This window comes from Callorhinus ursinus, unplaced genomic scaffold (genome assembly GCF_003265705.2).
Source record: "Callorhinus ursinus isolate GAN/ISIS: 27379988/994484 unplaced genomic scaffold, GSC_fseal_2.0 scaffold63, whole genome shotgun sequence".
Classification (NCBI taxonomy): Eukaryota; Metazoa; Chordata; class Mammalia; order Carnivora; family Otariidae; genus Callorhinus; species Callorhinus ursinus.
Window position 1 is genome coordinate 137795 of NW_027397125.1, and position 13542 is coordinate 151336.

A 13542-nucleotide genomic window follows, 5' to 3' on the forward strand; every position below is an offset into this window, starting at 1 on the left:
TTAACTGTGTACGTGGAGGAGAAATGAGAAGCGTGACAGGAACAACAGTTGCCTGCTTGCAGGCTTCGTGAGAAATAAGGAAACTTTTGTTTGTCCAGGCTGTTTTAGTTGGAGGGCCTACAGGGAGACCTTTCAAGAGTAGGACGAATCAGGGGCATCTGGGTGGCTCAGTCGGTGGAGTGTCTGACTCTTGGTTTTGGCTCAGGTCATGATCTTGGGGTGGTGGGATCGAGCTCCGTGTTCGGCTCCACGCTCAGCGGGGAGTCTGCCCCTCCCCCACTGCTTTCTCTCTTTCTCTGAAATAAATCTTTAGGGGGAAAAAAAAGCGTAGGACAAACCATATTCTAACTGTGAAATGTATCCATAAACTAAACAACAAAGGTGATGAGTAAATGTAGTGAGCTTACGCAAACAAAACCTGGGTAGCTAGGGGACCAGCTAGTCACACTAACAGAAGCCCATACAGCTGGTGCGGGGGCTGGGGCTGCTGAGGGTGGCTGGAAGTGCCGCTAAGGATGACATTTAGGTCTGGTGACTTATCAAATAAGAGAAGCAGAAGAAAGGAAATGATCTTTTAAAGGATTGAGAACTAATGTAATCTTATGAAAAAAAAAAAACCCAAAAAACACTTCTATTTTGTTTCTGAAGAGCTCAAGATCCAACTTACATGCTCTTTTAAAAGATCTGACATGACGTTTTTGTTCTTACAGAAAATATGTGTACACATACAGATGGAAGGACACCGTCATCACTGGGAGCCCTCCAGAAATCCCAGAATTTTTCTTAAAATCCCCTGTACTAACTGTTATCCAGACATCTCTTTGGAGAGATGTCAAAAATAGTGAATTCCAAAAACAGGGAGTTTCTATTAAGTTGCTGGGTCCAACAAATTCCCGTCAAGACAACAACTGTGTTAAAAAGGAAAAATGGTTTCCCGAAGTTGCTTGTTGTGGTCGAGACTCAAGAGTTCGCAGATGGAAAAACTCAAAGACTAAGTAATTGGTAGACAAAACTCACCCACCTATGGAAAAAGATTACGAACATCTTACAAGGACTCTGCTAAATGGGCAGGTTAATGACAGATCCGGAGGGCTGACACAGAGGCTCTTCTGGAGCGTCGCCAGCCCCAGAGCACTCGAGTTACCTGCTCTGTGGGAAGCCCCACCGGGGATCGGGGATCAGACAAGCTCTCATCAACGTCCGCGCTGGCCATAAGACATTGAGGAGTGAAAGGAATACTGGTCTTAGAGGAGTTGGTGTTTAATTGTCTGCTGTGCCATTTACCAGATGTCTAATTTTGGCCAAGTTTGCGCATCACTTTCTTATTTGTAGAGTGGGCATAATACCTACCACAAAGAGGAGTTGTGAGATTAGAGATACTGTATGAAAGAATCCTTTGCAAACCATGAAAACAATGCACTTTCATTAAATGGAGATACTGCACAGTCTCCTGTTATTTTGGAATTTGTTTTACTCGAAAATCACTTTTGGCCCCATAAATCTTTTCACACAGTGCTGGCCCCAGAATCCCCTTTTTTTGACCGTGTAACCCACAGTAGAGCCTAAACTTGATGTTTTCTTTTTTTAGTATATGTGCTGCCGAAGCAAGCACTTGATGTTTTCTTTGAAAACAACTTTAACTTGAGTACCTCTTGCCTATGCGCCACGGGACAGAACAGCCAGTCCACTTAGGAAACAAGCTCTGTCCAGAGTCACTTCCTGCTCAGGCTCACTGTGTGTTCCCTCTTCTAGGGCTGCCCTGCGCGAGTTTTCACTCCTTTTCCTGCCGCCTTATGGGCGGATGGGAACGGTGCTGTCTGGTGAGGGTAAGTGGGTACCTTGTGATGCTGCATTTCCCAGTGAGACACCCAGAGCACTGTGGTATGGGGTGCTGTAAGCTTTTGTGGGTTCCCTTTCCTTGCCTCTTTTTTTTTTTTAACCCGGCATTTTTAATCTCTTATGTATTACTCACTAATTCATATGTAGGAGTGATCCATTTTCCCCCCTGACTTTGACCCACTATGTCTGAAGGGAGAATTATTCACTACTCCTTTGTGTAGAGGAAAGCAAATTAGTTTCTTCTGAAATACGTTCACAGTGAAGCAATCAGAAGAGGCATCCATTCTCAATCACAGACTCAGCTGTTCGTGTCCCCGGGGCTCAGGACGACTACTTGTAACTAGGATTTCTAAAAGTACGACACCCCAAGCTTTTTGGTAGACTGCGAGCTTCTTTCGGGAAAAGACCTGTTCCTTAGTCGCCTTGATAACCTCAGGGCTTCACTAAAGGCATCTTCGCTCACACTCGCTAACCAGGGTCTCGGGAGCAGGCCGACTACTGTTCGTAGTTGTCTAGACGGCACGTGGTGACTGATCTTTCTAGCCTCGGGCATGCCTTTACATTTACAGGGCCCATGAGTTCTCTGCTTTTAGGTGGGCTAATGGTAAAAAATAAAATGTTCCTTGCTCATGCTTTCATGTGTACAAGGGGGTTTTATAAATTCTTGTCAGAGCTTAGCACACGTTTTAAAAATATTCTCCTTGAGTCTGGGGGCCGGCAAGTTAGTCTCCATAGGAGAAAGGACCCATTTATAGCACGCCTTCTCCTCACCTCTGTCTCAAAATTCTGCGAGGACAGAGCCTGACAGTGAGGACGGATATTTCCACAGTGCAACATCTCTGTTCGGAGCCCTTGTTCCTCCGTTGACTGCTGCCCCCTGGCCCAGCCCCACCCCACCCCTGGCCCCCCAAAGCCATCAGCCTCCTCCGAGGAGAATTACCCGGGTTACAGCTCTGCTAGACAATGGATAAAAGATGAGCTCTCCTTTCTTGGATCAGAAATTGATCAAAAGCAAGGTCACTGGTTTCAATAATGGAATCACTTGAGTTCTTTGGAAGACATAGTTTATCTTTGTAAATTCTGAGAAAGAACAGAGGCAAAAATCTCAGAAAGACTAAAAGTTACTAAAATTTTTGACCAAAGGGCTAATTTTTAATTTCATGGCATGGTGACGAACATCTTATTGCTTTGCTAAGTTTTAACTGGATTAAATATACTACAAAGATGAAAATCTATGAAAAAGATGTCCAAATGCCAGCCAATATCCCACTTACTTCAAACCACATTTGGCCCAGCCCCAAGCGATGTTGGAGGGGGCTCCAGAGCAGGTTCTGGAAATGTCTGCCTCACAGACCCTGCAGCATCTGAAGTTCCTAAGCTCTCATCCACAATAAAGGAGGATATGAAGGCAGCTTTACTTCCTTCCTTAATGGACAGTCCCTCAATCTGGAGAAGGAAGAAATTATGGTTCTAGCAGTGCATTCCACTGACTTCTTGACATTTTGAGGCCATGGCCAAGGCTAAGAGCAGCAGTCTCATTAAACTTCTAGAACTGCAGAATTTCTCGGAATTTCTTATGCTCGGAGTCCCTTCCTGTGCCTTTTTAAGGGGCTCTGAGGCACACCCCAAGTCCAGTCCTGAAACCAAGATGCGGAAACCATTCACCTTGTCAGTGCCAAAAATATATGGAAATCCTCATAATGCTACCTTAAATGCACACAGCATTTAATCTGTAAAGTACAGCTTGAACATTATCTCCATTCCTCCTCACTACAGCCCTTGGGAGGAAAGCTGTAAATCTCAGTGTCACAGACAAGGACACAGATACAGCTTAGGAGTCCAATAACTGGTCCCAACATCTCAGTCGCAGAGGCCAGGATCAAATCGAGATCTGAGGTCTCTTATGTAAATGCTTTCCCATGCCTTCCTTATCTGAACCTTCCCGTCAGCTGTGCCCGGAAGATGCAAAGCACCGTGTCAGAGGGAGTTTGGAAAACGTACCTGTTGGCAAGCAAATAAGACGGGGCCCGTGGCTAATCCAAGCTTCAGGTCCGCCGATGTTGGTTTGCCCATCTGGTCAGAACATGAGGTGAAGTCTAACACATCATCTATCAGCTAGCGAACAGAAAAAAGGAATGTCAGGAGCATGGCCACCCCGGGCGTCACTGCTGCCCTTCCCACTGTGCCCACGGGCCACGTTCCTAAAAAGTGGACGACCAACCTGAAAGGCGATGCCCACGTTTTTTCCGTATTGATAGGCAATCTCATGCACCACTGGGTCCGGGCATCCTAGGACAGAGACCTGAAGCAGAAAGAGAATTCTGGAGTAAGTTGCTGACAACGAGCAGGGCAGCCAGCCAAGGTGGTGAGGCCGTATTATGCATAGTCAGGAGATCCCGCCATCAGAACGAGACCAGACATGCACAGAGTACCTGTGGGTTGGTGTTTTTTTTTTTTTTTTTAAGATTTTATTTATTTATTTGACAGAGAGAGAGAGAGAGAGAGAGAGAGAGAGAGCCAGCACAAGCAGGGGGAGGGGCAGAGGGAGAAGCAGGCCTCCTGCTGAGCAGGGAGCCCGATGTGGGGCTCTACCCCAGGACCCTGAGACCACGACCTATGCTAAAGGCAGACACTTAACGACTGAGCCACCCAGGCGTCCCAGAATACCTGCGTTTTTAATGAAAGGGTTCCAGCCTCTATCTCAGATTGTTCTCTTAAATTCTAGGGAAGCTACCTGCCACCCCTCCTTTCCCAGGATAAGACCTCTTTTTCGCTGCTTTTAGCACTCAGCAAACCTGGCCTAAATGTTGGCTCTATTTTTATTTTTCTATTGATTTAGCCATTTTTGGGGAATAGATATCTCATCTGCTTAATCACACACGATGTTGCCATACATTTCGCTTGTAGTTCCTTTCTTTTAATAATTTTTGGTGATTTCACTTTTTTCTCAAATGCAGTTATTTTCTGACATGACTGTAACAGCCTCTGCTCGCGCTTCACACAGACACTTTTCTCATTAGGAAAGGGTCTTCACTGGTCCTACTGTTTGTTTCTTATGCAAGAAGTAATTAGCTACATAAAAGACCCCCCCCCACCCTTTTCAGTTGAAGAGAAATAGGACTTCTAAGTCTTTCTAAAACTCAAAAAAACCTAGCCGCCACTGGCCACTTGAATGCATTTCCCACTGCTCTGCTAAGCATGCTAAGCAGGTCCTGCCACATTTCTAGAAAACAAAGCTGGGTAAAAATCAAAAGGGGGGAGCGGGGGAGCGGCATCGACTTCACTGGAGAGGAAATGTCTATACTGAGTGCACGAGAAAGCCAGATGGCATCGGTGTCCTGCCTGCCGTGGGTCACTGATGATGCAGAACCGGGTCTTCCGCCTTCGGTCGCGGCCTCCGCAGCCCCCTGGCCGGGCGCTCTGCAGTCGGGCCGCTAGGGGCGCACTTACGCCCCTTGCGACACCACGTGATCTCAGTGTATTACTTGGTATTTCTGTGCTTCGGTTTCCCCTTGTGTAAAATGCAGGATCCAAAGCACTTAGCTCGTAGGGTTGCTGTAAGGAATGCATGTCACGCTACTTTTAAACCTCAGCACAGTGCCTGACATCTGGTTATAACACTAGATGTTTGCGATTATTGCTAATAATCCTCCTCCTCATCCCCTGGACGCACAAACCGGAGCTGGGCAGTGCCCATGCACCGCGGCTACTGAAAGCCAGATCCCACTATTTGCTCAGCCCTGAGGATGTTTTTGATGACGCAAGGAGGCCTGTGACTGTGTCACGTTTGGCTGCACGCCCTCAGATGACAATGTGCGTGTCGTGAAAGGTCAGGCGGCCACTTCCTTGAGTGAATAATAAACTCAGAACTGCTACAGGGAGGAAGTCCTCTTTCCAACCTAGGAGACCACATGCGACACAATTTAGAAACTTTGGCAAGAGTCAAGAAGATATCCATCAACTTGGCTGAATGAATGAGCAGACGAGATTCGGGCAGCCGGGGAGGCGCTGAGCTCAGAACACGAGGACACCCCCTTTCTTGATGGAAACTCCCAGGGCACTCCTCCTGTCCACTTACTTACCTCAACACAAAACGGCACCGAAGTGCCAGCTTCCTTCCTGAAAAGTCAAAGACATTTAAAAACTCCATTCTATTTCTAAACTCACGGGATTAAAATTTGTGGAGCACCTGGCTAGGATGAGCACTTTACATTATCTTCGTTAAACCTCACAACGTCCCATAGGCATTTCTTCTGCGGTTGATGGCTGACAAGAGCGAACAATGCCTGAGCTCCCAGTAGGCGCAGGCCCTGGTCTGAGGTTTCCCGCGTGTTCACGGACTCATGAGGGAGGCCCGGAGGCGGGAGGCCCGGAGGCCCAGAGAGTGCGGACCAGACGTCAGGGGGCTGGGGAATGGCGGAATCAGATTTTGAACCCAAGAGGTCTGACTCCAGAGACCGTTCTCTTAGTCACTTCACTCCGCCGCACGGAAGCCCGAAGAGGTCAAGTAACGTGCCCGAGGACGCCCACGGCCGAGCGGTCGGCGCGCACCGGCCACCTCTCGTTCCCACGCGCTAACGCGGCCGGGAGCTGCTCTTCGTGGGCGCCTCCAGCTTCGCGGGCGGGGACGGGCCATTTCCGCTCCGAGCTCGGCGACCGCGGTGTAAAGGCCAGTCCTCACCGGCCGCAGAGAATCCTGCTTCCCCAGCTTGCGGACGGGCGGCCTACAGCTGTCCCTCCACGGTCAGCAAGGTCACAGGCCCCGCGTCTTTCCGGACGGGGGTGGGGGGGCAGGGAATGGTTAAGGCAGAGAAGGCGGAGCTCAGGGAACCGTTCTGTGGGAAGCAGGCCCACGGCCAGGTCGCGTCGTGCCTCTTGTGGGGGAAGGGCCGCACCTCCTGGAACGTTCTCCGGAGCCCTGTCTCGGAAAGGCGGCGGCGGCCGGTCCTGATCGCACGGGCAGGCGCCTGGCACTTGGTGTTTCTATCTTTGACGTGCGGGCGTCCACCATGTAAGACGTACGTATATGTATTGTGTCTTACTTATTAAAAAAAACAGTGGAGATTACTGTAGCTCCATTCTTACGTTACAAATATCAAAACAGGTTGTCAAAAACCAACTGAAAATATTGGGGGAGAACATAGGCAACATAAAATCACAGATCAAGAGCTCGTATTCTTACTATATAAAGAGCTGTTTAAAACTGCGGGGGGTGGGGACCAAACACCCGCTAGAAGGTGGGCAAAAGACGCGGAGTGGCTACAGAGCACGGGATGCTCTCCCTCACATATCCCTAACCGAAGAAAGCAAGGTGCCAAGGGGGGAGTAGCGCGTGCTTCTCCTTGTGAGAGAGAAGGGGACCCCCCGGGCCTGTGCGTCCGTTCATTTGTGTAACGAGAAAGACAGGAAGGAGGGAGCGGAAACTGAGCCTGGTTCCTCGGGGGCGGGGGGGGGGGCAGAGGGTGCGGAGCCGAGTGGGGATGGCCGGGCTGGCGGGCAGCCACCTGCCGTACGGTTCTGACTCGCGGAGCTTTGTTATGGTTTCATACACTCGAAACGACAGCAGCCTCCAACCCCAAACACAAAATCCCTAAGAATGGGAGGGAAGCCCTGAAATGGAGTAAAAAAAAAAAAAAAAAAAAACCTAACCTGTATTTCAAAAAATAATGTAACCACACTGAAAAGGGGTGAAAGATAACTTTTGAATACAGATCTTTGATTGTATCATCCTCAGGCTAAAGACAAAAGGAGCTATAAACACATACTGAATTACTAGGGTTGTTTTGTTTTAACAGAGATAGGAAGTTACCAATTTTTAAGCCCCTATGGTATATATATTCTAGGGGATTGAGCAAATAAATATATTGGGGAGAATAGGACCCAAGCTTCTTACTCTTGGGGAAAGGAGTTACAAGTACAGTTGACCCTTGAATACCATGGGAGTCAGGGGTGCTGACACCAGCCCCCATCTCCCCTGCAGTTGAAAATCTAGGTATAGCTTTTGACTCCCCAAAAACTTAACTACTAACAGACTCCTGTTGACCAGAAGTCTCACTGATTAACACATTCGATTAACACATATTTTGTGGTTATATGTATTATATCCTCTATTCTTATAATAAGGCTAGAGAAAAGAAAATGTTATTAGAGAAATCGTAAGGAAGAGAAAGGACTTTCACAGTGCTATACTGTTATTTATTTAAAAACAACCCGCACAGAAGGACCCGTGCAATTCAAACCCATGTGGTTCAAAGGTCAACTGTATGGAAAGAAGGAATGCTAGAATAAATAATGAATCGTGTGGTTACCTCATGGTTTTAAACGCACACAGGTGAGGGGCACCTGGGTGGCTCAGTCATTAAGCGTATACCTTCAGCTCAGGTCATGATTCCAGGGTCCTGGGATTGAGCCCCGCATGCTTCTCCCTTTCCCTCTGCAACCCCCCATCTCTCTCTGAAATAAATAAAATCTTAAAGAACTATATAATTATAAAAATAAATAAACACCACACATAGATGGGATATAAAAAGACCAAGATAGATGCATATCCACGTATACACATATTAAAATCTCCTAGCTCTGTCCACTGGGAGGGCCCAGTGGTACCTAGGGCAGGATCTTGATTTCTAAATACCATTCTCCACCAGAAAGAATAGGGCTCCTTGGAGAAATTATGAATCCCAGTGCTGGGAAGGGCAAGATGAGCCTGGAACAACTCCTGCTAGAAATTAAGAAAGTGCGGAAAGAATGAAGGGGGTGGATTAACAAGACACAGGAGCCAGGTTAAAGGGCCTTTCCCATTGGCCAAATACAGGATACTTCAGCATTTAAATAAATAAACATAAAGGGTTATCAGCAATAGAATAAGAATGTAAGAGTCCACATAGATAAGATCGTCCTTAAAATAGAAGATCTACTCTATTGGAGAAGCGTGGTGTAGAAGGAATGACAGAATTCACACAACCGTCATTCACCACCATCGTGGTACTAAGTTGAAAGCATCGTAAGTAGATGCGAAAACTGGAGAGTTTGGTAAGAAGCAGATTTACATAATCTCAAAATACTTTCCCAGATAGGGAAAAACAGTAACTTTCAAGTGAAGAAACCGAGCAGTCACCACCGCAATCAAGTGATCAAAGTGAACATCACCAGTAAAAGGACATGTGCCCCCGGACACGACGAACCAAGAAGGGGCATCCCTTCTGTTTTCCTGCCCCAAATGCATACCCTGTATCTCAGTGTGCGAAGTAGCAGACAAACCCAACTCGAGAGGCTCAACAACATAACCGGCCTGTGCTCTTCAAAATATTAAGGGAACGTAAGAACCCAGACGGACCAGGGAACTGTTCCAGACGGAGAGACTAAAGATTCACAACTGCTAAATGCAACACGAGAACCTGGATTGGATCCTGAACTGGAAGATTTTTTCTCCCTTTCTTATGACAGTATTATGACAGTTGGCAAAATAGGAATAAGGTCTATCCGCAGATTAGGTAAGACTATCGTACCAAAAGTCAGTGTTCTGCAAATACGAGCCACAGAACAAAATCCTGTAGTGGCGCACCGTGGCTTTGAAAATAAAGTAACAGGAAGAGAGCCCATTGATGCCAGGCCCTATGCAGCACTGGAGAGAGGAGAAATTCAGAAAGAAAAAAAAAAAAAGAAAACCAAATGAATGCAGGATTAGCATGCCCAGTTCTGGGTTCGAATCCCAGCTCAGCCACTGACTGACTAACACTGGATGGGCACTGGACCTCTCAGATCTCATTCCCATCAGATTTTCTAGGGGAACAAATCATGGCCTTCATTGGGAGGCTCGAATGTATTCTGCCTATGTATACAAATAAATAACACTCATTTAAAAATATTACTACTATTTTCGTATCAGCCACTGTCCTAAAACAATCCTAGATAGCCCTCGCTTAGATTTTATACTATTTCTACTAAAAATCCAAGGAGTGGTTAAGGGGGTGGTGGTGGTGTCTTTAACAGAGTAAATTATAAGCTGCTCAATATCCTTCAAGTTCCTATGACATCTTAAATTCTGATTAGTTATTCCGTAATAATTCTGATGTTTAAATTCTCTGTATTCCCTCTTTTTGGCACTTCTAGTTTGCGTTGCATGAACTTTTGGAGCCCCACATGTCTTTGCATTTTGAATACCAGGAGTATAAAAATAGCCATGTTGAATATGTAACACCTCTGGAATATTTCTACCCATAGGCACTTAAATATAGAATCTTTTATTTAGAACGCTCACACTATGATTTTGCTTTATTATTCTACCAGTTCTGGGGTTTAGGAATAAATCACAGAGAAAGTGGGTCGTTGTGGGATGACGCCAGCATGCCTCCTAGTGGATAGCATAAAGCATTTCGTTTTTAAAAAGGGCTGAGCCGTGTTAATATACATGTCTACTGGTGCCTTGCTAATCTGTGAAGAACGAGGTGCAATTTATAAATGAGTACGTGTGCTGTAATGGAACAAATCTGGCTTCCCAAACAGAGAGGAGAGGGACCACAATCCAGGCGTTCCTTGGTGCCTCGGGTCCTTCTCCTTGGCCCTTTGTAGGGTTTGATCACTGTGGGCATTAGCACCTGCCTGGTCCTCATGGGGCACTGCGGCCCTGTGCCTACGGGATGTCCACTGTGTGTGAACGACTCTCAGCGTGTCCAGTTCCAACAGCCCCACCAGCCTGCAGTGCTTCCCACTGCCATCTGCAGCTTGTGAGACCATCTGTGAGCTCCACCGAGCGCCCGAGCGTGCCATATGAGACTGGCGCTCCATCTTCATGGATGTTTTGACCATCAGAGGTATGATGGTCGACGAAGGGTTCCTGTGACAGCTTTATGGCACCCCCTTTTAAAATCAGCCATTCTTTTATTCAGCATTCTAGTGTCTACCATATTTTCATCCATCTCTCTATTTTAAAAAACCGCACCTGGAATTCCTTGGAAATAAAATATCGGCCCTTTCAATAAAGACAAAAATGGCTGAAATCATGGCCAGCACGTTCCACATAATTCACATTTCTTAGAGTTTCCATTACGTCTTTTTAGAAAGAAAATGTCCTCATCCTTTTATGACTCACAATTATCCATTTCTTGACACTTTTCAGAACTGACACACTATTGGCAAGGGGCCTTTCTCACCGGAGAGGCCCGAGGAAAAGCTCTCTTTAACTGCAGGAATATTAAGAGCGCATGAGGGCAATGTACATCTGCCCCTGGAGGGCTCCCGCTGTCGCTGCTTTGATCGCAAGGAGCTAGTGCTTGCCCAGGACTCGTCTCTGCCACATTGGTTAGGCTGACAGCCGGTCAGATGAGCAATGCTATGGAGAGAACCGGCTCTCGTTTAGGGGCTAGCACTGAATACCACATGTTGTAGTCTACAGACTCAGGAGAATACAGACTTTTAAAAAAAAGAAGAGCGGAGGGAAGGCCAGGGAGAGAAAAAGTTACGGTTCACACTTGATTTATATCTGAAGAAAAATGGCTTGGGTTTTGTTTTTTTTTTTTTCTTTTGGGGCTTGAACTCATGACCCTTAGCTGAGATCAAGAGTTGGACGCTTAACCCACTGAGCCACCTGGGTGCCCTGAAAAATGGCTCGTTTATGTATCATGTAAAAAGACCGGGAGCATCTACTACTCATAAGAAAGGACACTAGGACACCCTAATCGGCATTTTCTCCTGGGCAAACAGTGAATTTAAGAACACAGCACTTTGCCACTTTTTCAGGGTAAAATGTCAGAAATGGCATATGGGACAACAATCGTGAAAGAAATTATTTATGAGAAGTTGTTGCAAACATCACACAGTTTGGAGATCAGACCCAGTGCAGAGGGCTTATTCTGATTCTGCTCTTGGGAGGAAAGATGAAAAGTGAATGTCCGCCTAGCAACAGAAGACCGCAAAAATGGACCCCATGGCAGAAGCTGTCCATTGTTTGGGGATGTCATTCTTTTCTCAATGACCTCATGGGATTTTGGTTACTATTTTAAGGTTCTCCAGTGAAATGTTCCCCAGGAACAGTAGTTCCCAAGAAAGAGCTATGAGGCTTTTTTTTTTTTTTTTTTTAACTTGAACAAAGACAGAACGTACATACTGCTTTACAACTGTTGGCTATCAGACTGGCAGTCTTCTTGAAGGTCTTCTCAAGGTAGTGTGCAAATCTTTCGTTCTCATTTTCTTTTGACCCTAGCTGAAGAAATTCACCTAGAAAGAAAGAAAGGGGTCATTTGCGATATGGCTTGATTGCCTGGCTAGTTAGACGGGGACTGAATAAAAAAGAAGAAAAGTCAGAATTAACCTACCGCGCACCAAATCTTCAATAACTTGGGTTAAAATAGATATCACAGTTGTATTTCCAATTCGTGCCAGAGCTATAGATGCTGCAGAAAGAATTAAATCACCAGCAAGAACAGCCTAGAAAAGAAGAAAAGAAACTTTTGGAGAAAAGCATCAGCGCAGTGGAGCCCACAGTGGAGCTGGCTCCTCAGAGGAGACATTCGGGATGGGAGCGAGGGGTCATCTTGGCCCCAAGTCTTCCCCCCCGCCTCGTCCTCAGCAGGAGTCCGTGCAATAATCAGTTACAGATTCGGAACATCACTGGCACTGGATCGGTTCCCAGAGATTACCCATCTTTCCCCCCGGTTCAGAGCAGGGCAAGTGAAGGCCTGGAGAATGACGGCATCGCACACTCTCACTTCATGCCTGAACCCGCCAGAGTCCAGCGGCCCCTGGGTCGGACGTGCTGGAACACTCGCGCTTGCCTTAAGCCATGCGGTTGTGCCTCTGCACTCACTGTCTCTCTTACTCAGAAAGTCCTTCCCCTTCTTCGCTGGGCAGACATGGCTGCACAGTTAGCTCGGGTGACACTTCCAGGAAGTCCACCGGGATCCCTCAGTCTGCAGATGCCTCTCCTCTGTGCGCTGTGCGCGGCACCCCGGGCATGCTGTTGTCGTCACCCACTGATGCCCTCTTCACCGAACTCCCTGACGGCACGGGCCGGGGGTCATCTCGGCTGGCGCTCGGCACAGCCCAGCACCTGGCACAACGCGTGCTTTTCTCAGTGAAAAGCAAACCTCGGCATCCTGGCTCCAAGTTCAGTGTTCTTTGTGCTGTACACCCTGCCCCTCGTTCCTAGACAAAATTTTCTGTAGTGAACACTAGATAATCAATATTTTTCCAATCTTCTTTAGATTGGGAGTAGATGCCCATACTGTACTTACAGCTTGTTATAAATTATATATAACTGAACTATACCCTGTAATCATACCCATTTGCATAAAGACATGCTTGAGTTTTATTATTAGTAGTATAATTATAAATTATAAATGCTAGATTCCATAGAAATTATAATTCATAGTTTTCAACATCACATTTTAACTTTGTCTTTTCACTAGTATCTAAAATTAGTGTTCAGTATGTTTACCTATTAAGCATTTTATATAACATATTATACAAATTATCTCGACATAAACATAAATAAACATTTATAGAGTCATTGTACCCATGATGATATATATGGATCCCTCATCTACCCCTCCATCATGAGCACCCCTCCATCATGAGCACCCCTCCATCACTAGGGCTCTGGATCTCTAGGCCTTTGTGTCTTTCCTCTCCTGGCCCCAGGGATCCCAGAGGCCAAAAGGTTCCAGCGTATGAAGATGAAGCCACCAGACGGGGCTGGAACCCGGG

The 13542-nt window shown here is 46.5% G+C and overlaps 2 protein-coding genes across 6 annotated transcripts in view; one reads left to right on the forward strand and one right to left on the reverse strand.

Moving 5' to 3' along the window:
- PDSS1 (decaprenyl diphosphate synthase subunit 1) overlaps nucleotides 1-13542 on the reverse strand; it is a 44397-nt gene that overhangs the window by 5484 nt on the left and 25371 nt on the right. For 2 of the 5 annotated variants that reach the window (XR_012376069.1, XR_012376068.1), the window contains exons 6-10: nucleotides 12153-12264; nucleotides 11945-12054; nucleotides 4061-4141; nucleotides 3841-3954; nucleotides 2780-2919 (exon numbers count right to left, since the gene is read on the reverse strand). Coding sequence is in view for 3 of the 5 variants with exons in the window: in XM_073885570.1 (XP_073741671.1) it covers nucleotides 3414-3476; nucleotides 3841-3954; nucleotides 4061-4141; nucleotides 11945-12054; nucleotides 12153-12264 (480 nt within the window). In the remaining 2 variants the exon portion in view is untranslated. Of the gene's footprint in view, nucleotides 1-2779; nucleotides 2920-2950; nucleotides 3477-3840; nucleotides 3955-4060; nucleotides 4142-11944; nucleotides 12055-12152; nucleotides 12265-13542 lie in introns of those variants that run through there. The other 3 variants (XM_025891990.2, XM_073885571.1, XM_073885570.1) reach the window with 2 other exon arrangements.
- On the forward strand, nucleotides 4733-10158 carry LOC141371261 (uncharacterized). Its single transcript, XM_073885574.1, has 2 exons — nucleotides 4733-6850; nucleotides 8912-10158. Exon 1 carries the CDS (start codon nucleotides 6122-6124, stop codon nucleotides 6788-6790), a length of 669 nt encoding a protein of 222 aa, XP_073741675.1. The 5' UTR covers nucleotides 4733-6121; the 3' UTR covers nucleotides 6791-6850; nucleotides 8912-10158.

Bases quoted from the DNA above. Each gene is read 5' to 3' on its own strand.
- LOC141371261 (XM_073885574.1), top strand. From the start codon at position 6,122: ATGCCTGAGCTCCCAGTAGGCGCAGGCCCTGGTCTGAGGTTTCCCGCG.